At 35.3% G+C, this 26,569-nt stretch overlaps 1 protein-coding gene across 1 annotated transcript in view; it reads right to left on the bottom strand.

The window, feature by feature from the left end:
* Positions 1-6,346: 6,346 nt before the first annotated feature.
* LOC136032948 (UV excision repair protein RAD23 homolog B-like) overlaps positions 6,347-26,569 on the bottom strand; it is a 36,688-nt gene continuing 16,465 nt past the window's right edge. The window contains exons 4-8 of the mRNA XM_065713430.1: positions 25,396-25,510; positions 23,076-23,208; positions 21,743-21,931; positions 16,291-16,397; positions 6,347-6,678 (exon numbers count right to left, since the gene is read on the bottom strand). Of these exons, the coding sequence (XP_065569502.1) occupies positions 6,568-6,678; positions 16,291-16,397; positions 21,743-21,931; positions 23,076-23,208; positions 25,396-25,510 (655 nt within the window). The 3' untranslated portion in view covers positions 6,347-6,567. The remainder of the gene's footprint in view (positions 6,679-16,290; positions 16,398-21,742; positions 21,932-23,075; positions 23,209-25,395; positions 25,511-26,569) is intronic.

Genomic DNA, 26,569 nt, shown 5'->3' with positions numbered 1-26,569 from the left:
TCCAATATCTTTGGTCACTTAATAAGGGCACTAGAACTTTTGATTTTCGATCAAATGAGCCCTCTCCCGATCTTCTAGGTTCACTGGTTCGGATATGATCACCAATGGAAACAAAATAAACACGCATCCGTGATCTTTCTTCGGGCGAAAATGCAAATTTGTTCGTAGAGCTGGAAACCTCTACGGCAGGATCCTCTAATATACTAAATCTTGATGGTGGGATTTTCATTAAGATCACTTGATGTTTGCAGGGTTTTTTCCCCCCTTTTTTAAAAATTGGTCAATTATTCTCAGGCTCTCAGCTTCTAATAGGTAACATTAAACTTAAAATTTTTTATATATTTTGGATAAGCATCTAAATTCGACTCTTTTGATGTATCTATTGTTATCAAGACTCTGTTTCTTGGAGTTTCGGTTACAATTGTTCCGCATCGCTCCTTACTTATAGTTCCTTGCCACGTACTGTTTGAACAGGTTTTACAATACCTTTACATTTAGAACTAACCAGGGAGGCTTCAGGCCTATAATGGACTACTCTGACTAGATATTCAGTTTAAGAGAGCATAAGGATCGTCATTAAATGACTAAGCTCCAAATTTGGAGCGTGTGGCTTTGTTTTCATGTTATTAATTTATTTTGTAATTTTTTCGTGGGGCAAGTAAGAACTGTCATAAAAAAAAGTAAGCTCTGAATTCGGAATGTGCTGTGCGGGTTTGGCTTTTAAGTTTTGTTCATTTTGCCCATTTTTCTAGGGACAGCATAAGAACAGTCATAAAGGAGTAACTTCCTAGTTTGGTGTATGTAGTGTGAGGTTTTGCTGTTTAAGTTTTCTTTATTTTATTTAATCCATTTTTTTAGGACAGCATTAGAACCGTCATTAAAGAAGTAAGCCCCCAATTTAGAGCGTGTAGTGTGGGGCTTTGCATTCAAGTTTTATTTATTTCATTTTTTATGTGAGGCAGGATTAGAACAGTCATATCAAACAGTTCGTGGTAACGAACTGTAGTAAGGAGTAACCCGTCTCAATAGTAACCAAAACTCTAAAAAACGGAATTTTGATACCAATAGTTACATCAAAAGAATCGCATTTTAATACTGATTTTAAATATATAAGTTTCATCAAGTTTAGTCTTACCCATCAAAAGCTACGAGCCTGAGAAAATTTGCCCTATTTTAGAAAATAGGGGGAAACACCCCCTAATAGTCATAGAATCTTAACAAAAATCACACCATCAGATTCAGCCTATCAGAGAACCCTACTGTACAAGTTCCAAGCTCCTATCTACAAAAATGTGGAATTTTGTATATTTTTGCCAGAAGACAAATCACGGATGCGTGTTTATTTGTTTGTTTTTTTTCCCAGGGGTGATCGTATCCACCCATTGGTCCTAGAATTTTGCCTTGGTCCTCATTCGAACGGCAATGAAAAGTTCTAGCGCCCTTTTTAAGTGACCCAAAAAATTGGAGGGCACCTAGGCCCCCTCCCACAATAATTTTTTCCCAAAGTCGTGGGATCAAAATTCTGAGATAGCCATTTTATTCAGCATAGTCGAAAAACCTTATAACTATGTATGTCTTTGGGGCCGACTTACTCCCCCACAGTCCCCGTGGGAGGGGCTGCAAGTTACAAATTTTGACCAGTGTTTGCATATAGTAATGGTTATTGGGAAGTGTACAGACGTTTTCAGGAGGATTTTTTGGTTGGGAGGGGGTTGAGAAGAGGGGGCTATGTGGGGGAAACTTTCCATGGAGGAATTTGTCATGAGGGAAGAAGATTTCCATAAAGGGGGCGCAGCATTTTCTAGCATTATTTAAAAAAACAATGAAAAAATAAATATGAAAGTTTTTTCAACTGGAAGTAAGGAGTAGCATTAAAACTTAAAACGAACAGAAAATATTACGCATATAAGGGGTTTACCTCCTCCTAATACCTCACTCTTTACGCTAAAGTATTTTTAGTAATTTCAACTATTTATTCTACGACCTTTGTGATTCAGGAGACAAAATTTAAGCTTTAGTGTAAAGAGCGAGGTGTAGGCGAACCCTCTCATATACGCAATAAAAACATACGAATATAGAAGTTTGTTACGTAAGCTAATTCGTAAGTTTCGTATATCTTTTACTACTGAAAACGTTCGTAAAAAACTAAAAGTTCTAGTTGCCTTTTTAAGTACCCAAAAAATTGGAGGGCAACTGGGCCTCCTCCCCCTCCTTTTTTCTCAAAATCATTCGATCAAAACTATGGGAAAGCGATTTAGCAAAATAAATAAACATGCAAATTTCGCTTTAATTATTCATCTGCGGAGAGCCGAAATCAAAACATGGATTAACTAAAAAACGTTCAGAAAAAAAAAAAAAAACAAGTTTTTTTATTTAACTGAAAGTAAGGAGCGACATTAAAACTTAAAACGAACAGAAATTACCCCGTATTTGAAAGGCGGTGTTCCCTCTTCAACGCCCTGCTCTTTACGCTAAAGTTTTTACTGTTTAAAAAAGTAGAGTTGAGAGAAAGAGTCAAGCTTTAGCGCAAAGAGCAGGGCGTTGAAGAGGGAACGTCCCCTTTCATATACGGGGTAATTTCTGTTCGTTTTAAGTTTTAATGTCGCTCCTTACTTTCAGTTAAAAAAAACATGTTTATTTTGTTTAATAAGGAGTAGTGTTACTATTTTTATATATATATAATATGTATGTAATGATATATATATATATATATATATATATATATATATATATATATATATATATATATATTTAAATTTTATATATTTCAAGTTATATTTACTTTATTTTGTCCTTTTTTGGGGAGGCAGTATCAGAACCGTCAAGTAAGAAGTAAGCTCCAATTTGCAGCACTAAGTGTGAAGTTTTGCTTTCAAGTTTTATTTTTCCCTTTTTTGTGGGACAGCACCAGAACCGTCATACAAGGGACAAGTTACCAGATTGGGGCGTGTAGCGTGAGGTTTGCTTCCAATTTTTATTTATTTTAGGTATTTAATTTTTTATAGAGGCAACATTTCAGAACCGTCATATAAGGAGTAAGCTGCAAATTTAGAGCGCATAGTGAGGCTTTGCTTTCAGGTTATTTTATTTTTTTGTGGGGCAGTATCAAAACTGTCACATAAGGAGTAAGCTCCAAAATTTGGAGCGTGTAGTGCAAAGTTTTGCTTTCAAGTTTTATTTTGTCCCTGTTTTGTGGGGCAGCATGAGAATCGTCTATAAGGAGTAAATTCCAAATTTGGAGCACGTAATAAACATCAAAATTTCATAAGGAGTATACTCCAAATTTAGAGTGTGCAGTGACCTTTTCCTTTTATTTAATCCTTTTTGTGGAGAAACATCAGAGCCCTCATAAAAGGAGTAAGCTCCAAATTTGGAGCGTTTAGTGCGAGATTTTCCTTCCAAGTTTTATTTTTTCCCTTTTTTGGGGGGGGGGAGAAGGGATAAGTTCCATATTTGAAACTTAAGAAGTAAGTTCCAAACTTGGGGCGTGTAGTATGAGGTTTTGCTGTCAAGTTCTATTGATTCAATCTTTTTAGGGGGGGGGGATAGCAGAACCATCATAAAAGGAGTAAGCTCAGAATTTGGAGCATGTAGTGAGCTTTTGTTTTCAAGTGTCATTTTGTCCTTTGTTTTGTGGGGCATCATTAGAACCGTAATAGAAGAGTAAGAAATAATATATATGTATATATGTATGTATTTATAAATAATGATAATCCTGAATCTCCGTTATCTTAAATTATAGTTCTTGAAAACCTTATGTTTCCAAGAAAGGGTTGTTCTAAAAAAACATCTATATATCAGAAGTTCTCGAGACATTGCAGATACGTCGTTTTGAAAACTGGATGCACATAATGTCTTTTGATTGCGTTCGGCATTCCTCTCCAAAACTGTGTAGTTATGTCATTCTCATGGGCATAGTTATTTGATCCTTAGTCTATTTTGAACTAGATAGCTATTTAAAAATTTTGACGGAATGTTGTTGGAGAGAGGGCAGATAGAGGGATAGGAGCTGGCACCCCTCCAACCACTTTAAAACATTTCTTTCAACATGTCCTGAAAGTTTACACTTAGCATCAGCTGTTCTTAAGATATTGCAGATCCACCTTTTGACAAACAGGATGTAAGCAGTGTCTTATGATTTAATTGAAGATACCCCTTACCTTCTCCAAAGTTTTAACTTAATACCGGTCTTTTCGCGTGAAACCAGCAAAACTTTCCCTTTTTCCTAATCATAAATCTTACACGCAAACAATAGTTAAATTGCATAATTTACAATTCTTGCCACGGGGCTGTGGCGGACATTGAACCTCTGGAGGCAGAGTTGTTAAACCTTTTGACTAGTTTGAACAAAATGACAATTATAAAATTTTAACAGAATAAATCTTAAGGAACAGAATAAATCTGGCATGTCAGTCCAAGAATATTACATGTATGTGTAAGCTTGCATGCATTGGGTTAACGACGCTTCTTGACTACTGAGGCCCTTGCATCGGCCATGCGGTGTGTTGCTAGAGCTGAGTTTGAACTCTGGGTCATACATTACCAAGCTGAGACTAGACTCACTGTACCACCGTAGGACCCAAGAATGCAAGGGTTAAGACGTAGAGGGAGAAACATTTTCATATCGAATTGAATTAAAAAGAAAAGTCCAAATTTTTATTGACAGACCTAGAGAGGTTTGCATCTTCAATCTTTTGAAGTTAATTTATAGTTACACGAACGTTGGGTATTCAGGAAAACGGAGACTTCGTTTAACAGAAAGGAAAATGTTTCTTTTTTTTCTATAACAGAACTCGTCCTTTTCAAAACATTCCAAGAATTATGTTACAACGAAATAACTGGGTTTGCGTACAGAGATATCAATTCACGAAATAGGGGGAATATATTTTTCGGAATCTAGAGAGGTAGCTAAGATTGAATAAAGAGTGGGGTAACCTTCTTCTGGAGACAGTAGCACTAATTTGTGAAAAATTAGAGGAGGGTGGGGCGAACATGTCGTTTTTTCATTTCTTTCAATAAAAAAAAGAAAAAAAAAATCAAAAACGGCATTTCCAATGAAAATATCACCAAAAAGGAACTTTTTTAAAGAGTTTAAGATCAATAATATTGACCTCATTGCTTTCTAGCTCAAAATAATTCGTAAAAAAATTATAATAAAGTGTTTGATTATATAGCCTGTATTCTCTTTTGTGACAGTCAAATTTAACCACAGGACCTTCCAGAGGCTTGGTCGTACCCACAAGACTGTGAGTCGTTTTGGTAGAGCAATTCCAACAAAAAAAATGAATTTACAATCATTTTTTTCACCAAAATAAACAAGGTCCACGGCAAAGAGTCAACGAAACTGAAAACCACAGCAAAACTAAAAATAGGCCGTAGTTTCACCATGAACCTTTGATAAGGGGGTTGTGACGGTGGTGATGACAATGTTGTAGTTTTTATTCTTATTTTACATTATGTTTGTTAATAAAAAGTTTGTAAGTAAAAGGGACGAGTGCTAGTAAATCCATAACAGTAACTCCATAAAATTTTAGCAAATGAAGAAGGAAAGATACTTTACCGTAAAGGAGCTTGAACTCACATCTTCCAAATCTAAAAGAGGCTGATAACCATCACATTACGGTAAGATTAAACAGAATAAATTACACAATTGGTGATTATTATTGGGCCCTTGAGAAGTCAGAAAAATTCTTATTAAAGCCTTGTCCCATATTACTATTAAAACTCCAATCACTAATTTATTTCTTTTCTATTCTAGAATTATCTCTTAAAGCTACCGGATGACTAATGGATCCCAGAGCAGCCCTTAACCTACACTTATATGACCAAAATAATTCTATCAATAAAAGATCATATCTTTTTACACAGAGATGTTAGATACGCGAAAGATACAAATACAAACGCAGGGGACGATTAGGTAGGGATTCGGAATAGACCTGCCGGAAATATGGATATTTTACGACTTTCCCCACAATTTAAAAAGTGTTTTCAGTATAATTATGGTTCTTCTATACATTTCCCCCTCCCGCAGCCCTTACACTTATATAGCCAATATTATTTTATCAATAAAAAATCGTCTTTTTTTACACAGAGATGTTAGATGCGCGAAAGATACAAATACAAACGCAGGGGTCGATCAGGTAGGGATTCAGAATAGACCTGCCGGAAATATGGATATTTTACGACTTTCCCCACAATTTAAAAAGTGTTTTCACTATAAATATGGTTCTTCTATACATTTTCAAGGTTATCCCCCCCCCCGGCCAAAAATTTAGCTCAAGATCACCGGATATAATATCTATATAGGTGCATATTTAGGTACGTCCACGAGTCATTGCTTAACCAATTTGTCTGAACTTATATTGGGTAAATATAATTACAAAAGTTTAAATTAAGAGTCAAACAAGCTTTACTGCCCAAAACTGTAATTTCCTTTCCTCGTGGGAACATTCCAAACTTACAATCTCTCAGTACATTAACAGAAAAAAAACTACATAAAACTCAAGTTTCAGAAGCACATTCGTGTCTGTATACAAATATAGTGGAAACAGTGTCAATATCATAATATTAATCATCGAAGTTTTGAGACAGAAGAAAATTAGCAGCCAGGTTCTCATTCTTGTCACACGCAAAATATGCCTGAACTACCAAATCTTCAGGGAAACCAAGGGCCTTCAACTAGAAAAAAAAAAGAAATCAATTGCGAAACGACTATCGCATGGAAAACATGAAACCAAACGTAAGTAGATCTTTGGTGCTTTAACACGGGAGTTACATAAATTAAGAATTACTAGCACCAGAGACAGTATAATATCAGCCAGATGAACTAAGAAAAATTAAATAAAATGTTACACAACAAGTTAGTACAGTTACACATTAAAAAGGTTTAAAATCTTACAATTATTTGTTTTTTCTATGTAATTTAGGTGGCATTGTTTTATTTTCTCTGGGACGAATTTCGGTTTCCAATTTAGTATATACTTTCAGTGAGGAACAGATATTAAACAATGTCAGTTATGGTCAGAACCTATTTTTACTTCTAGACTAAAAACCCGGATTAGAACCTGATTTCATCGATTACGTTCAGCTTGTAGTCTGTTAGAACCGCCCACACGCGTAATGGCATAGTGGGCTAAAATTTCTGTACCAGTAGGCATCACAATGTAATATTCTTATAGTACAAGGAGAAGCATTTAATTGCCACAATGTATTGAACGCATTTAATACGTATTTAGCGTGTAATGTACTATATGGAGGGTAAAGGTTTAATGCTAATTGAAAAAATAAAAGTATTACAAAATTATATCATTTTATATTAATAAAATTATAAAAGTATTTTCATTTCAATGCTGCAATAACTGGAAAAGAGAATATTCGTAATATAATTCGCTTTCAGTGAAGCGCCAATGACGCAGCAGGTTTTAGATTTTTAAAGGTAGGAAAGGATGCGGTAGCTTTGTCTAACGAACTGTAGTAAGGAGCGACCCGACTCAATAGTAACCAAAACTCTAAAAAATGGAATTTTGACACCTAGAGTTATATCAAAAGAATTGCATTTTAATGCTGATTTTAAATATACAAGTTTCATCAAGATTAGTCTTACCCATCAAAAGTTACGAGCCTGAAAAAATTTGCCTCATTTTAAAAAATAGGGAGAAACACTCCCTAAAAGCCATACAATCTTAACGAAAATCACACCATCAGATTCAGCGTATCAGACAACCCTATTATAAAAGTTTCAAGCTCCTATCTACAATAACGTGGAATTTCGCATTTTTTGCCAGAAGACAGATCACGAATGCGTGTTTATTTTTATTTTTTGTTTTTTGTTTTTTTTTTTTTTCCAGGGGTGATCGTGTCGACTCAGTGGTCCTAGAATGTCGCACGAGGGCTCATTCTAACGGAAATTAAAAGTTCTAGTGTCCTTTTTAAGTGGCCAAAAAATTGAAGGGCACCTAGGCCCCCTCCCACGCTCATTTTTCCCCATAGTCACCAGATCAAAATTCTGAGATAGCCATTTTATTCACCATAGTCGAAAACCCTAATGACTATGTCTTTGGGGACGACTTAGTCCCCCACAGTCCCGTGGGAGGGGCTGCAAGTTACAAGCTTTGACCTATGTTTACATATAGTAATGGTTATTGGGAAGTGTACAGACGTTTTCAGACTAATCTTTTTGGTTTAGGGAGGGGAGAAGTTGATGGGGGAGGTTACTAGGGACGATCTTTCTATGAAGGAATTTGTCATGGGGGAAGATAATTTCAATGAAGGAGGCGCAGGATTTTCTAGCAAAATTAAAAAAAAAACAATGAAAAAATAAATATGAAAAGTTATTTCAACTGAAAGCGAATAACATAATTAAAACTTAAAACAACCTGAAATTATTACGCATATTACGCATATACGAAATTTACCTCCTCGTAATACCACGCTCTTTACGCTTAAGTATTTTTAGTAATTTCGACTATTTATTCTACGGCCTTTGTGAGTCAAGGGTCATTCTTAAGGAATTGGGACAAAATTTAAGCCTTACTGTAAAGAGCGAGGTATTGGCGAGGGGGTGAACCCCCTCATATACGCAATAAAAACACAAGAATATGAAAGTTCGTTACGTAAGTTAATTCGTAAGTGACGTATATTTTTTACTAATGAAAACGTTCGTAAGAAATTAAAAGTTTTATTTGACTTTTTAAGAAATCAAAAAATTGGAGGGCAACTAGACAACCTCGCTCGCTCTTTTCTCAAAATCTTCCGATCAGAACTATAAGACAGCCATTTAGTCAAAAAAAGAAAAATAATATACAAATTTTGCTTTAATTATTAATGTGCGGAGAGCCAAGATGAAAACACGCATTAATTCAAAAAACGTCCAGAAATTAAATAAAAAAAAAGTTTTTTTAACTAAAAGTAAGGAGAGACATTAAGACTTAAAACGAACAGAAATTACTCCGTATATGAAAAGAACTTTTCCTCCTCAACGCCCCACTCTTTATGCTAAAGTTTGACTCTTTCTCTTAACTCTACTTTTTAAAATAGTAAAAGACTTTAGCGTAAAGAGCAGAGTGTGAAAAGGAAAAGCCCTTTTCATATACGGAGTAATTTCTGTTCGTTTTAAGTTTTAATGTCGCTAGCGTAAAGAGCGGGGCGTTGAGAAAGAAAAGCCCTTTTCATATACGGAGTAATTTCTGTTCGTTTGAAGTCTTACTTTTAGTTAAAAAAAACTTGTTTTTTTATTTAATAAGAGTTCAGCTTAATACAGGTTAGATTTTAATTACTCTTAGTTTTAGTGACGAAAAATTCTGATTTTCACCTTCTCTTCTTCAGTTGATTGGTCGCAATCCCTCTTTTCTTATTAACCCCCACGCAAATGACGAGAACTCTCAATTTCTGATCCAATGAGCACACTCAAAGGTTTCTTCAACCTTGAGTTGGAGATCTAGATGAGGAAGGGACGGTCCTCCTCCTCTTCAGAATAAATTCTGCTCATTTTGGGGTTTAGTGTGATTCTTTACTTTCGTAATAACAGCGTAGACCAGAAATACTCCCAGAAATCGTAAGGGAGTAGGTATGAATTTCCCATTTTTGATGCATTTTTTAAAAGTTTCTTTTGTACCCCTCCCCTCCTAAAATACTTTTGCTAGAAAATACCCTTTTGCTGGGAAACTTTTACACCGAGAGACAATGAAACTTTTACACTTTAGAAACAATGAGAAATTAAAGTATTTTTCAAATGAAAGTGCGGTAAGAAAAGTTTTTAACCCCGGATCATCTGCAAGAAGTTTTCTAGGTGAAATTTTCAGCTAGAATGGAGTTGTCTTGGGGAAATTTCCCTGGAAAAGGGGGAGGGCGTTTTTACATGGAAACAACTTTTCACGGTGGATTTTTTCTGTGAGTGAAGGTACTTTTCATGGAGGGGGGAGCCGGATTTCTCGGCATTATTGAAAGCGATCAGAAACAAAATTATAAAAAAGTTTCTTCAACTGAGAGTAAGGAGCAACATCAAAATTTAAACGGAAGAAATTATGAGTATATGAAAGGGATTTCCCCCTCCTCAAGACCTTGCTCTTTACGCTAAAGTTTTGACTTTTTGCCCCAATTCATTAAGGAGTCCAAAAACACAATGATCGATTAACAAGAATAATAAGCGTATTTTTAATTGACAATCAACTGTTATGAAAGAGTGTCGGTGGGTGCAGAGTGGGGAGAGGGGATGGTACCTGAAACTATCTTGAGAGAGCCAGATTTTCCGGCGTGATCTGATAAACAAACAGAAATTAAAGAGTTTAAAAAACTTTTTTCAGCTTAAAGTACAGAACAACATTGAAGAAGACAAAATTTAGTCCGTATATGAGGTCCATATACATATTATAATCTAGGTCCATACATTACGAGGGCTGCACCCTCCTAAATCCCTTGATCGTTAAACTAACGTCTCTATTGCTTTGACAAAGCTTTTTATTCTAATTAAACGACCTTAATGTTTATGAAATCTTTCTTACAGATCTAGGAAAAAACTCAGCCTTAGCGTAAAGCGAGAAGGGTTTAAGAGGGGAAATCCCCCTCATATATTTAAACTTTAATGTTTAACTTAGGTTTAACTTGGGTTAACTTAAAGTTTTAACTTTAAGTTAAGACAACTTACTTTTAGTTGAAAAACTTGTTTTTTCGTTTTAATTTCACAAAAGGTTACTGTACTGAAATAAACGACACATTATTAACGCAGGATCCTGCGTAATAATCCTGACAATTCTTCTGGTCATGGTCTATTTTGGTGGGCGTTTCCATGCTGAAAAATCTCTTTCTAGCTAATTTATCTACTATGGGCCGCCTCCCAGTAGTAGCATAATAATTGTAGAAATGGATATATAATGAGTAAGAGGTAATAGACTTGAGACTGTGTGTGCAGGACTTCGACTCTTGTTGATAGAAGAGCATCGCAAAGTGCTGAAAATACTGTTGTGACAAAGAACAGGAAAAACTGTTCAAAAAGGAAGTTTGTGCAAAACTTTCCTTCATACTGAAGATCCCAGGGACTTCTTGTAGTCCGGTTCTAAGCCGGCTTAAGCGCTTCAGTGTAGACTAGAGAAGATGTGTTGATCCCCGTTCTGCATTAGTATCCAGGACTGTAGCTTTTCCTGAGGCCAAAATAATTTCAACGATATAAAGAACATGAAAATTGGAACTTGGAATGTTTTGACGTAAAAAAATAAATATCGTACCGACATTTTGACTGACGAATTGAGAAGATTCAAACTGAACTTATTAGGAGTTTCAGAAACTCATATCCCAGGGGTAGGAAGCATGACATTAGGTGATATAGAATTTCTTTACTCAGGCAGGAAGGATGGGGTATATAGAAACAGAGCAGGGCTCATGATGAATAAGGAATCTGCTACGTCTTGTTTAGGCTGGGAAGGTATTAACAATGCGAATACTAATCACTCATTTTACGACTAAAAAGTTCACGGTATCATTTATAGTAGTATATGCCCCTGTAGAGCCAACTGAAAGAGATACTAGTGACTCAGATGAATTTTACTTACAGTAACAGAAGCCAATAGACAAATAGACCCAGGTAGAAATATGGTGTTTTAATTAAATTTGAACGCCCAGATCGGTGGAAATAGGGATAGATGGTATCCTAGCCTAGGCAAATTTTGTATAGGAAGAGAAAACAGCAATGGCTATAGACTTTTGCAATTTTTTAGGCATAATAATACAGTTATAAACAATACGGTGTTTGGTTAACATGGTATTCACGTGATGGTAAGACAGCAAACCTTATTGATTATGTTATTGTAAAACGAAGACTGATAGGACCAATGCAAGATACTAGGGCATATAGGAGAGCTGTTATTGATGCTAAAAGTAAAGATCACAATCTGGAAGTGTCTAGAGTTAATTTAAAGTTGAAATTTCGGATGAGTCACTACCTCCCGGGAATTTATGATTTTAGTAGACTCCAGGATGAGAATTTGAGAGGAACTTTTCAGGAACAGCTGAGTAAAGCGGAGAATTTAAAGTTTGACAATATGGAAGATGGATGGAATCATTTTAGGAAAACAATTTGTGAAGTTGCTAATGGTGTCTTACGGAAGAAAGTTAGGACTGCAGCTAGGAATATTAGTGAAAAACTTCATGTTTAATAGTGAGGAGAAGGGGCCTGTACAAGAATTATCTGAGTGACAGATCATATGGAAACACAAGCATTAAAATATGAACTAAGGCTGTATGAAGTGGAGGTCATGGATAAAATCGCCGAGGATCTGGAAGATGCAGCTATACGGCATATCAGTAAAATATTGGACTGGCGTGTTAATAAATTGAAAGAAAGAAGTCAATCTGGACCTGTCCCAGTTGAAGATAAGAACGGGGCTACAATTGCTGATATAAAAAAAAAGAGTTAAACAGAGATGGGCGGAACATTTTGAGAACGTGCTAAATCGAGAGAGTTGCAGGAAAAGATAGAGAAAAGATGTATAGATGTAGATAGAGAAAAGATAGAGAGAAAAGAAAGATGTAGTTGGAAAATTACTTCGTAATAAGATACTTTTTTACATTGTGAGATACTGTAAACAAAGTTTTAAGAAAAGAACAGTGCGGTTTTAAAAAAGATAGAGGAGGAAAGATATTGTCGACAAATTTTCCCTCTTAGGTTAATAATTGAGAAGTGTCTGAGTTTCAAACACTTTTAGTCCTTAGTTTTATAGATTATGAGCTGGCGCTCGATGCTGTTGACAGACGAACTTCAGTAGTTCCCCTTTATATGGATCACTTTGATGGATTTATCGTAAGAAGTACAGGAAAGGCAATGGGAGACCATGCTATTGAACGTGGAGGAAAATCTCATGGATTCAGATTACGCTTATGATTTAAGCATCCTAGATAGAGCAAACAAATGAACTTTTAGAGTTTTGCGATTTCAGCGTGCTAGAATAGGTTTGAAAATAAATGTTGCGAAGACTATGTCAATAAGGCTACGAATAAGTGAAGATGAAAAGGTGACGTTGGGTAAAAAACAGATTGATCTGATGGACAATTTCACTTATACCACATTTATACTACAGTTTCATTTACACAAATACTAAATTGTTGAAAAAGTCATTGCCGTCCTGGGAGTATTACGTTTTCTGCCAATTTTTAGTGTGGAAACGTTCCGGCGGAGTTATCCAGGGGCTATTTTCCGCATATTTTGATTTCTGGGAAATAATTTCCACGGAAGGGACATTTCTGGAGTGATCGAGAAACCGATTAGAGATTAAAATCTTTTTCAAATGAAAGAATGCTAAGGAGAATTTTTCGGCCTGAATCGTCAACACACAATTTGACGGGGGGAGGGGGGTTTAATATACGTTGGATGCAATTTCATCGAAGGAGATTTCCGTGAAGGGGAGGTTTGTCCCCTTCATATGTGAAGGGTGTCCCCCTCCTTAATACTTTGCTTTATATGCTAAAGTTTGGCTGTTAATCCCAATTTTTGAAGAGCGTTTTTTTTTAATTAGAATAGGAAGCATTTAAAAAGTGTTAACAGCGTTAGCGTAAAGAGTAAGGTAATGAGGAAGGAGAAATCCCTCATATAAGGAATAAATCTTTCAAAATTAATTTGCATATTTTGTTTTGATTTTTCATGTACGGTTAGCCAAATTCGAATCTGCATTAGTTGGAAAACGCCCAGAAATTAAATAATAAAACAAGTTTTTTTCAACTGAAAGTAAGGAGCAACAGTAAAACTTAAAACGAACAGAAACTATTCCGTATATGAAAAGTGGTTGTCCACTCCTCAACATTTCACTCTTTACGCTAAAGTTTTTATTGTTTTAAAAAGTAGAGTTGTGACAAAGAGTCAAACTTTAGTGTAAAGAGCGAGGCGTTGAGGAGGGAACAGCACCTTTCGGATACGGAATAATTTCTGTTAGTTTTAAGTTTTAGTGTCGTTCCTTATTTTCAGCTAAAAACTTGTTTGTTTTTTTTATTTAATTCAAAAAAGAAAAGCCTATTGCTTATAATAGCATTTGTTTCTTGAGAAGGAAAAATACAGTTTTCGTGAGGCACTTCGCTCTTTACGGTTTCTCTTAAATACTTCGCTCTTCACGCTAAAGTATAACTTTGTATCCCAATCCTTTACTAACAAAAAATGAAACACAAGGTTCTTTAAATTATAACAAGATAGCTTTTTGAACATTTTAATAACGTTAGTGTTAAGAGCTAGGTATTAATGGGGGCCGTTTTCCTCATATCATAATAGCTTTTGTTCGTTAAATTTTTAATTTCGATCATTACTTTCAGTTGAAAAAACCTGCTTTTTTTGTTTAATCACGAAAAGGCAAGAACGAATCACAGAGGAAAACACTGAAATGTTGCTAATTTTGAATACCCCAAAAATAGCAAGTAGTTTATTTTTCTTTAACCGGAGGCTGAGCCCGTATAATTTCAAATCTAGATTTATATGGTAAGCATTTATGTCATCAAAGCTTGATTTTATATTATTCAATGTCTGGAGAAAATTCAGCAAAATTCTCTTTAATTACTAATTTTGATATTGAACTTTGGGAAAGGAAGAGCTAATTAATTCAAGCAAAAAAAAATGATCAGAGATATCGAAATCATTATAACAAATAAAGAGAGAAAACATTGATATATTGTTTAATCAAATTATCACCCAAAACATCCAATCTAGAGCGAAACATTTCATCGTAAAACTTATCTATAGCATTGGATACATGAGCTAATTGCCTATAGACAGTTAGATTACCTCTTCATCGCCTTTATCAACGTAGCGATAATCAGCCCTGCAAGGGCAGAATGTGAAGTAAATTATGCAAACAAGGTACAAAATTTTCCTGGGGTTCTGACTATAACTGATTTAAAACCTTTTCCAAAACGCAAAATTTTACATCCGTTCACCCCCCTCAGAATACCTTGTGTAAGTTTAAACTTAATCCCCCAGATATGAAGTAAAAACAGGCATTCTTACAAAACTCTGTAAAAAATTAACTGAATACATTTCTCACTTGCCTTCAGGCTTCATGTACGGAAATTGAACCGAGAAAAACTTATATTCCCTCCGAAAACCAAATGCCCATATGAATTAGATATATACATGTATAAATTATATAGGTAGAAAATAGTCTTTGCATTTCGAATCAAAGCAAATTACGTATATTTTGATGGATGTGACCGATTGTGTCATCTGATTAGACACGTATCGTTTGTAGTAAAGAGAAACCGTCTGGAAATTCCTTTAGTTCCTTAATTTTCAACATATTTTATAAAAAATAACCAGAATCCCTGGAATCAACTGTGTTCCACATTTCAGGTTAATTATAGTGATTACAGTTTATAATATGATAAGGATATGACCATATCCATATCAATAGCCAAATTTTGTTGTCTAGTAGCTCTGCATTAGCATATACTGCACTTTGAAAAATGCGACAGAGTTTAGGCTACAGATCTGCAAAAGAAAAATACAGATCCCACATACTTTAAAAATGGATAATAAAAATCCACTTATGTGAGGCAACAGGATGTGTAATAACAATAGTAGCTACAACTAGCCCACTCAAACTGTCTCCACTTTGATGTCCTTGGTACTTTGAAATGGTTGCATCTATTCCATATTTTATTTTGAAACTAGGAAAATACATCTGTTTTACGAAATAAAAATTTCAAGTTACCTTTATTTTTTTTGTAGTATTACCCATTTATACTGCGCTGTTTTAAGCCATTGATGTTCACTTAAATATTACTAATTCGAAGAAAATTTTCGAATGTTTGGGGGGAGGGAATGGATTTGACTGAATTATTTTTTACCGCTCATTTTTTTTTGCGATTGATTCAGGTGATGTTACTATTAAAATTGCCTCAGTTATTGCTCTCCACCAACTGAGGCTGATCTTTTTCATTTTTCCATCAGCCCTTTACCCAGTAACAGATGGTCCTGAAACAGGAACAAAAACTAAACTGAACCGCTGGCAGCTTACATAGGAATTCCAGAAGTATTTAGAATAGTATCAAAAATCTAGGTTGCCATTTTTGGTCGGAAAACAATTATTCAGAAAAGAAGGAAACTGCGTTTGGAATATATTCGCAATTTTACGAATTTACAAATTAGAATCCAAGAAAGGTAAACTGAAGAACTTGGAGATGTTTCAGGAATCGCCAGAGTAAACATAATTACAAAAAAAAAATGGATTTTATGTACTGTCCACTGAAACATGGCACTTGGTAAGTACCGAGTGCCATAAAAAACGTATATCATCGACTAAAATTGTTTAGTAAAATGCTTACCCTTTCAATTGCTTCCCTTTCTTGAGGTGTTACAGGGATGGAAGTCATCATTTCACCCTGACCAGCTTCTTCGGCAACCCCCTCGGCTGGCTGCTCCGTGCCTTCTCCTGCAACACATATTTAATCTTAAAATCAAATATATACTCTAATCACCCTTTGATTCCACATCTTGCAACGTAAAAGCGTTTTAATACCATTTCTCGAATATGAGGTTTAGTCTATAAGATATAAAGTTCTATACAAAATATATACCAGCCAAAAACAATAAAAAAGAAAATAACGAACGCATTCCCCAACTGTTCTAGTTTTCTCATTCTCTTTTTAAATCATTTACAAATAATAGTTGCTTATTCTACAAATCTTTCTTGCTTAAGCAAGGCTCAAGCAAGTACCTTAATTTCATTAGCTGGGAACATAATCATCTTCTTTGTACTCTTTTGATTTCTACGTGAAAAAAGACATTTATTTACCACAATGGCTTGCAGCTGACATTGCTCCGTATCCAAAACAAAATATTGCGTCTGACAATTTTTTTTGAAACGGTTTCATGGGTGAAAAATATTCCTAAATTGGAACTTTATTCGCCGGGCGTGTTTGAAGAGGTGTTTTCATTTTCCAAGGAGTTGAGAATATTCCAATGTCGCATCTTGAATATGCTGTATAGTCAAATGTGGTCGGGGCGGATCATAATCTAGTTGGAGTAACTCCTCTTGCATGATTTAAATTATTCTCAAAAAGGGGCGAAAATATGATGCTGAATTCGAGATTGAAGTTTTCCTACGAATATATATTTGCGAGTTATAGCAGAGTGGATTGATTCTCTGCTTGGCAATGTGGGGTCCGGGATTCTATCCCCGCTGCCGCAAGGTTGGGCGACAAAAAAAAAAAAAAAAAAAAAAAAAAAAAAAAAAAAAAAAAAAAAAAAAAAAAAAAAAAAACTGAAACTGAAACGTGGATTCCACGCTCTATACACCAGCAATGGCTCAGAAGGATCTTTATGCCTTTATCTTTTATCTTATAGATTGTCGTATATATCTAATTATGGAGCAATTCTTTTTTTAAACTATACTTGACCTTTTCTCTTACTATTCTAGTTTTTGTTCTTTCTACTATTTGACCCAAATTTGTATATTTGCATATAATTTAAATTGCGGTAATATAAATTAATGCTCCAAGTCCAACAGTCCCATCTTCCCCCCCCCCTTATACTGTATTTGCGACAACTATAAATTTAGAGCAGTTGGATATAAAATCCAAATTTCCGTACCAGGGGTCGTTAGACAATGACCATTTAAGAAGTTCACAAGGGATTATAATTCACAGAACAACTAATCATGTTCCAATAGAACACCACTATGCAGACCATCTTTCTAATCGCTATCGTCATCGACACCATTCAACAGGACTTTCATCACCGATTACATAACTTTAATTATTGACTTATACAACCAAAAATAAGTTTCACTTGTAAGAACTTGAATCAACTTGGATCAACTGAATATTCCACGCTTGACATAGGGAATTGAATCAACCTGGTCAAAGTGGTCAAAGTGAGAGCCTAATTAGAGTAAAGCCAAGGCAGATAGTCTATGTGAAGGGGAACGCTGGCATTTCTTTTTCAGAGTTGTATAAAAATGATTTATAAATTCTTACATATCTTGCCATTATTGACCGTTAAATACGAAATTCTTAAAAAGTTTCATTCATTCTCTCGACCTCTTAATATATATTTTTCCTGTATCTGTGCTTTGACAAAGTACTGATTGCCGCTTTTGTAACCGTGTTTTGAAACACAGTTTTAATACGAACTAATGGGACACTTGTGGGAATTGGAAACTTAATATTACCTGAATTATCGGAAGTGAATTAAGACTTGTGGACTGGTTTGGATTTATTAAATGAGAATGTCAGACAGAGCATAGGTCTATACAGTAACGAAAATTTGTTTCAGAAATGGGACATACAATAGGGCCTCAAAGGGATGTTGGTCACGGTACATAACTATTGATTCATTTCGTAATAACTTCATTCACACAGCAAAGATGACCAGCTGTCACCAAAAACTCGTCATTGCGCACGAGCGAAACGGAGACAAGAAGAAATATCGATACATGCTGTATCCCAAAGCTCTATAATGGAGAAGGTAGGAAATTTCGTTACTGTATAGTACCTATGCTGTGATGTTTGAGTACGGTGATAAATAGCGCACGTTCTGCAGACCATCAGGTCAGCCAAAATTATCTGAATGGCACCGTTGCCCTGGCTTTGTCCACTCAAAAATAAGTTGATATTTTTTGCATACCTTCATAGCTCAATATATGTCAAAATTTAAGTAGTTTAAGCTTGCGACAGCGAATTTCAAGGACTATCCCGTATGGCAAGAGTGGAATATTCAAGTAACAAGGATAAGAAGGGGATTTTCAATTAGTTTGAATAATTATTAATATTTTTAATGTTTTCGTATGGAGACCTCAAAGAAACACGAGTTATGGAGAACAGTCTCATTTCGTTTTAGGATAATGCTCGAGACGCTTATGAAAAACTGACAGGAATGTTGGAGAGAAGTTATCCAAAACCCAGATATTTATGAAACAACTTCAAAATTTACACATCTCCAAAAAAAAATTTTCCAAAGCATCTACCGAAAATTTACTTGCAAATTTCAAGACGGACATTGAAAATGATGGGTCGCAAGTTAGTTTTTAGTCATTTGTTTGTTATCAATTTCGAAAGAGTTGGGTCAGTCTGTATTTCAAGCATGTACATGGAATTGTCATTGAACGTCTCCGTATCATGAGATTCTTTATTTTTCGATCTAAAAACTTGCAAATAATGTAATTTTGTGAAACTTTTTTGCATCACCATAGCCTTCTCTTGTCCTTTATCTTTCCAAGTTATGAGCTCATAACTTAAAATCGCCTGTCAACGGGACGTCTTGCGTAGTCTGTCTTGATTTAGAGTCCGAAGTGTTTCGGATCGGATCTCTTTTCCGGATTTATTGAATTTGAAACTCCAGTAAAATTAGAAAAACTCAGCAACCGTAGTTACTAAAGCGCCTGTGAAAATAATTTGCAACGGATTAAACTTTTACCAAACCAAGATCAACTGACCTATATTCAAGATATTCCCTTACAATGTGGACACACGAATTTAAACTGGTTTCTAACAAGTGGAAATATTGCCCAAATTAATTGACAACAGAAAATGGTGCCCTTAATAACGATCCAACATTACTGTCATGAATGTAGAAGCCCAGCAACCAGTAAGACAGCTCAGAGCAATAAATGCAATCAATTTTGGGACCCTAAGCATGAAAGAATTGCACTTGGATTAAGAGAGAAGTTACAGGTATGTCTTTGCTTAAATTGTGATTTCTCCCTTCCCCTTTAGTCAAAAGTGATGAAGAATTTCCGGTAAAGTTAGATTAAGAGCAAACACTAGAAAACATGCAAAAAACACACATTTAGTCACTCCCAGGTAATCTAATCCCCAAGCAAATACAATAACCAGGCTCAGCATAAAGCAGAAAAGTCCCTGTGTCGGCAGTACAACATAGGGAGAAATTTCAGCGGTAACTAAGAGATGCTATGTCATTGAACGAACAATCTGTTATTCCTACAGAACACCCATGCCTGTCTGCAAACTGATATCTTTAGGCTTGCGAAGTTAATCGACGAAAAACAAAAACTACCGATTTCCTGAAGATGCAGTTCAATAAACAAAAACGGAAAATGAAATATTATCTTCATCCAGCTAAGGAAGAAATTATCATCGACCTGCGACAAGGAATAAGAATGATAATTTAAAAAGTGGATCAAAGTGAACGTGCTGCGAACGAGTACTCTTGATCATGATTTCCCCCGTAATGTTGAATCATTTGTCACGACTTTAGCTAGTGACAAGAAAATATCTGTAGAATTATATGTAGTTTAGTGAAAGTATTTGTAGAAAAAAGCCGTTGTCAGTATGTGTATTTTTATCGAAATTTTTTTTCGGGACGCCACACAAATGCCAGATGCTCTTTCGGCCTTATTCAGTTATGTGTAATTTTATCGTGTAATAGTCTTGAATGTAATCTTGCTCATGCTTGTGTAGCCATGAATACTTTTACTAACGAAAATGCATCAAAGAAAACGAGAGACATTGCCACGGCTATAGAACAGACAACGTCTCCATCGGTTCCTTAGCAGCGTCAAATGCTGATGAGACAAAACTTTCAACGTCACTCCCTGTGGCGATTCAGTTGGTTTCTTTCAATTATAGGTACCAGTCCTGACTTAGCTTCAAATGGTTATTCTTCCTCACTTGACAGTTTCTCCCAGTTACTGGGAGAAACTGGGACAACCCCAGTTACTGGGGTTGCGTCTGACGTCGCAACCATGATAAAAAGTGTATCACACACACGAAAAAGACTTCGGCTTTTTCTTAGCTGGAACCAAATAAAGAACGAACCACAGGAAATCAGGCAACGGGGTCACTCAAATGAGAAATCAAACTCCAGAAAAGCAACTTTTCAAAAGATACGCGTGTTACATCATCTGTTGTCAAACGAGACGTAGGTTATATCATCCTGTATATGAAGATGTAGTTTTTGTGGAAAATTACATGTTACTTAAATATTATCTTTTGTTACTAACAAAGGGCAGTAGATACAGCAATTTCCATTCAAATGAGCCGTTAAACATCACTCACGATGTATCAGTGCCCCTCACTAGCGGCGATGATAAAAAAAGAATAAAAAGACGACACATGCGAAAGGGATTGTCCTTGTTGCTCAAGATAAGCAGCTCTAATTTTTCTATGTGGGTTTCGGCTAAGGTGATTTCATTGATGCAGTTTTTATTTCGATCCAACACCATTTTAGAGGAGTTTCAGGCTATTTTTCAAAATTCCCATAAATTTGTTTTCGCAACAAATTTTTAACATTAAGATTAACAGAAATAACACGTACCATCCTTGAATCCGTTTTAAATGGACAATTTTTCTTCACTTTACATAATTTTAAAGATAATTCATATTTAATGACGGATTTTAAAATTTAAAAACAAATGGATTTTTAACTGAGAACTTTTATTGTAAGTGTTTTATTGTTTTTTATTTTTTCTTTGCTGAAGACGGCCCTTAGATATAGGGCCGAAATATTCAAATAGGTTTTGTTGGTTCACTGTCTTGGGAAAAAAGTCCTCATTATTCTCTCTTTTGTTGTTGTATAATTCATATTGGTTTTGGTTACTACGGGTTAAAGTTCATTTTTTTTTTTACAAATTTGCGTCTGACGCCGCAACCATGAACAATCAATTGGCTATTTCAAAATTTTCATTCACTGGCATTTGAACATTGTAATTGTGGCAGCGTTGCCACCATCAGTTTTCTAACAATACATGGCTCATCATATCTGCAGAATCCAATAACCCAGAATTTTTTTTAGCAATAATGCGAAAGGCTCAACTACCTCTAGCAGGCTCGTTAATCATCCGAATAAATTCCTCTTGGTTCTGGGCAATAACTTCAAGAAGCCTAGGATTGGTGTTTCCTAACTGCTGGAGAACGGCATTGAGCAACTGGGGATTCGTCCTGATTAAGTCTCGCATCTGTTGAAACTGAGGTTGATCTCTCAAAAAATCTAGAGGTCCTCCACCACCTAGATAAAAAGTAAAAGCAATTTAAGTGTTTCAAAATTAATGCAATAATTCGCTTAATTACAAGTAACTAAATGTAATAACACATAATTTTCCAGTCGAAACTAGCTTTGGTTATTCAGCATTGCTTGTCCTAGTCGTTACAGCCCCTCCCCCTCACCCCTTGAATGAATGATAATTTTGACTGTAATTGTGAACAGTCAATTAAAGTTTCAAGGAGTATTTTCATGAGCTATTAACTCATCTGTGGAAAATATTTGAATCATATCATTTGGTTAAGGTCACGTCAACATTCAACTGGATAAACTGAACTTAATAATACACACAATTAATTCTTAGTAAGTAAAACAGAGCTAAAATGCATATTTCATAAAATTTGCAAGTATCTGCAGAACAGTAAGTGCTTATAATGATAGGAACAATAAAGTTCCATGATTAAATCTGGCGCTAATGATTTCCCTTATTTCAGAGAGTAGTTACAAACAAACAAGCAAAGATATCGAATGATTTTTGCTATTTGTGAATAACACGATATTCTGTTTTATGGTTTGACAAAATTAGGTCCAGTAATTGGTTTTCAAAATCAGTAAACAATTGATAGTTTTTCCCAGAAATTTTCCTAAGTTCTCCGTGTTATTTCTAGTGAAACGAAAGCGACTGCCTCTGTGATTGTCTCCTAATGAACTTGCAGGGTTGTGGGGTAATGATATCATCCTTTCGCCTACAGATTTCCTCAAAGTAAAAAATTACAAGACGATAAATCAAGCAAACTCTGAGGCCAGTTTATACGTCTTTGTGAATAGAGAAGACGCTCAGAAAACAACTCACTCAAACTGATAACAAACGCCGCGAAGTATAAGCCATGATATTTTGATATTTGATATGATATCTATTCGCTAAGAGGTGACCTTAAATCAGTAACAAGAGGTGATCAGTTCTACTTATAAATTTTCCAGGTTTTACCAAATAAATAAATTTCAAACTGAACCCATCCCTTCTTTATGCATCACATAACATGCTACACACTCAATATTAACCAAATGCATAAAATACAAATTTTGTTCTGCAGTAAAATACAGTATAAACCTTTTCAACCAATAACATTATAAAAAAAAAGGATTAGTTTTAATAGAACGTGCATAATACCTCTAGTTGGAGGGGCTACTTGCTGCGATGGTTGACGGGGTGGCGCTTCTGCCTGAACTTCTGGTATGCCGGTTATTAAATACTCAACCGCTCTATCAGGGTTATTGAAACTAGCTCTCAATGCTTTAACCACCTGAAATTGCAGATTAAATAATTAGACTGAACAACAAATTTGGTATGAGCTACATCTAATTAGTTGACATTAAGATTTAAATAATTTAAGTGAGTGCAATCTGGTGAGGGCTTGAACCTTAGCATCACTTCTTTCAAACAAAATTGATTGCCTGTCAAGTGGATCATATTTCAGAGCAAATACTATTTTCGCGGACTACTTTCGAGAAATTAACAATTTCTGAATATTTAAAATGTCCTCTCGAAAATCATGCAGCGATGGAGTTGTGAGTTATTGGCATGTTTTGAGGACAATTCTACGGTCACATAGTACATTAATACTGTACTTGAAAAAGTCTTCCCAGCAAAGGTTTGTATCCGAAAAGCCAACGTTCACTGAGGTAATTCACCTATTATATAACTAATAGGTGAATTTAAACAGGAGAAAGTAATGAAACGGAGAAAGTTAAACAGGCAGCCAGTTTTAAAATTTATTGAACAGAAAATTTCTGACTGTAACGAAGTAAGACTTGATATTATTTTTTTTTGCGATTATGAGATTTTTGGACACCTTTGTTTTAAGTAAGCTTGGAATTAGCTACACCCGATTGGCTGATGTTGGTATTATGCTAAGTTAAACCAGGAAAAAACAAAGTTATGGCTTGAATCTCGGTATCCCCCCCCCCGAAAAAAAGTAATAATAAACCATTAGCTGTCAAGTGGAACAAATTTCAGAACAATTTATATAATAACAATTAATGTACAGGAGGCATATTTGTTGGAAACTCTCAACTTTTGTAATTTGAATACATACTGTAAAATAAAGGAAACGACAATCGGCTATAAGTGACTCATGCACGAAAACATCACACGCAGATGGCTCAATTTATTCACAGTACAATAGAGCTCACTACATTAGGCTATATGTGGCATTTCGAGATTTCTTAAATCAAGACCCCGGGATTGTCCGAAAATTGTAAAAACAAATCTTTTTAGCTAGATTTATGAACATTATTTTAATTCATTCCTATTTAAATATATTGCAATAGATGTTGTAGGCTACTCCTCTAAAAACATTCAATTTCCAGTGACGGATAATTCCTAACGGATTATCTCCAGGAAATCCGTTATTTACATGTTCAGACTAAGAGAATAGCTTGTAGATGCATCAATCATACTAAGACTCGAAAATGGGAATATTAGGCAAATAGTTTTGTCCAGTGATCATTTACGAACTCCTAGCAAACGAGACGGAACATCCCATATTAAAATCGGAAATTGCAAAATTTTCAAGCATCAGATTTGCTAATCAATATACTAATTTTTTAAGAAAAAAGGTAAAATTTCGGTTTAGGTACTATTAGTAAATCTCAAAAATAGTTTTGCTACACAAATCAAACATTAAGTAAATAGGATTAAACTGGAAAACTCAAAGTAGGGCTCAGGTTTTTTTTGCATAATTACTATTTAAGAGTTTTCGTTGCCATCAAAAGTCGCTGCCAACACACACACACACACACACACATACACACACACACACATAAAACCCTCCGAGGAATGAACCTACAGCCAAGAATAAGCTCAGGACGGTGATTTCAAATTTATAGATTCCCTCCTCCTCCAAATGTAAGGCTGAATGGTTTCCCAGCGGAGGTGATCCCTAGAAGACAGTCTTTAACGGGATTCAATAGCTTAAAATCATTTTGCGAGCCTCTATGTCGGCTGGCCGTCTCAAGGACAAAGAGCCCATTGGAGAATTCTGACAGGGGTCTAGCCACCATTAAGAGCTATTTAGAATTTGTGGTTTGACTATGAAATTTAATTGTAAATAAAAGAAAATTTTACGTTCCCTATATCGGCAAAATTTTTAATTAAAGCGGGTAGCACCATAGGGAACTTTTGAAGCTGTGAAATGATATTTCACTTGAGATGATTATTAGCGTTTCCCAACAGCTATGCTAGTATACTTTTAGGGACAGCCCTTTCCTGAACTTTAAAAAGGAGATTCTGCTCCGTTTAATAGAAAAAATTACAATTTTTAATGATATAAGTTTCATTGAAACTAAATATCTCTAACTCCAGTAACAAATGCATCTTATGCTAATAACTTTCAAAAAAGTCTAGGTGAAATATCTATCACTTTTGTGTTTAGAGAGGAAAAAGGACAAACAATCAAGCGCCATTTACGTGTATAGTCGAAGATGTTTACCTGATCACGTGGATATCCCATATCTACAATATTTTGCACCATTTTATTAGCTTCTTCATCACCAACAGCAATCGAAGGTTCAGTTGTTGCTGCTGGTGTCTCTTCAGTGGCTATCCTGAAAATATGAAAGATTTTAGACCATTCAAATATTAACTATTGTTTTACAGGTTGACCCTTATACAATTAATTTCTCTTTTCCTCGACTTGTGATTCCAGAACTTACTTGAAAAACCAGTAACACCGTTTAAATCTTTCTTCTTTATAAGAAAATACCTAAACGATTTGTGTTTTTCCTACTTATATGTGTTAGTCTGTGCTCCTCAATGTGGGGTGAAGGCCCCACCTGCAGGGGTATGGCAATATTTTGGTAGGACATGGACTGAAAATGCACCCTTCGGCTGACTATACTTTAAAGACTTAATTTTCCAAAAAAAAAATCCTGCAAATGATGTCGTATTAGGAGATATATTATAGTATTGCAGCGACTTGATATCAAACAGTTCATGGTAACGAACTGTAGTAAGGAGCGACCCGGCTCGATGGGAACCAAAACTCTAAAAAATAGAATTTTGATACCAATAGCTACATCAAAAGAATCGCATTTTAATGGAGATTTTAAATATATCAGTTTCATCAAGTTTAGTCTTACCCATAAAAGTTACGAGCCTGAGAAAATTTGCCGCATTTTAGAAAATAGGGAGAAACACCCCCTAAAAGTCATACAATCTAAACGAAAATCACACCATCAGATTCAGCGTATCAGAGTGCCCTGTTGTAGAAGTATCAAGCTCCTATCTACAAAAATGTGGAATTTCGCATTTTTTGCCAGAAGACAGATCACGGATGCGTGTTTATTTGTTTTTTTTCCAGGAGTGATCGTATCAATTCAGTGGTCCTAGATTGAGTGACCAAAAAAATTGGAGGGCACCTAGGCCCCCTCCCACACTAATTTTTTCCCCAAAGTCACCGGATCAAAATTCTGAGATAGCCATTTTATTCACCATAGTCGAAAAACATAATAACTATCCCTTTGGGGAAGACTTACTCCCCCACAGTCTTCGTGGGAGGGGCTGCAAGTTACAAACTTTGACCAGTGTTTACATATAGTAATGGTTTTTGGGAAATGTACAGACGTTTTCAGGTGGATTTTTTCGGTTTGGGGAGGGGGGAGAAG

Source organism: Artemia franciscana, chromosome 11 (genome assembly GCF_032884065.1).
Source record: "Artemia franciscana chromosome 11, ASM3288406v1, whole genome shotgun sequence".
NCBI lineage: Eukaryota > Metazoa > Arthropoda > Branchiopoda > Anostraca > Artemiidae > Artemia > Artemia franciscana.
Note: the sequence above shows the minus strand (reverse complement) of the source record. Positions and strands in the feature narration are given on the sequence as shown.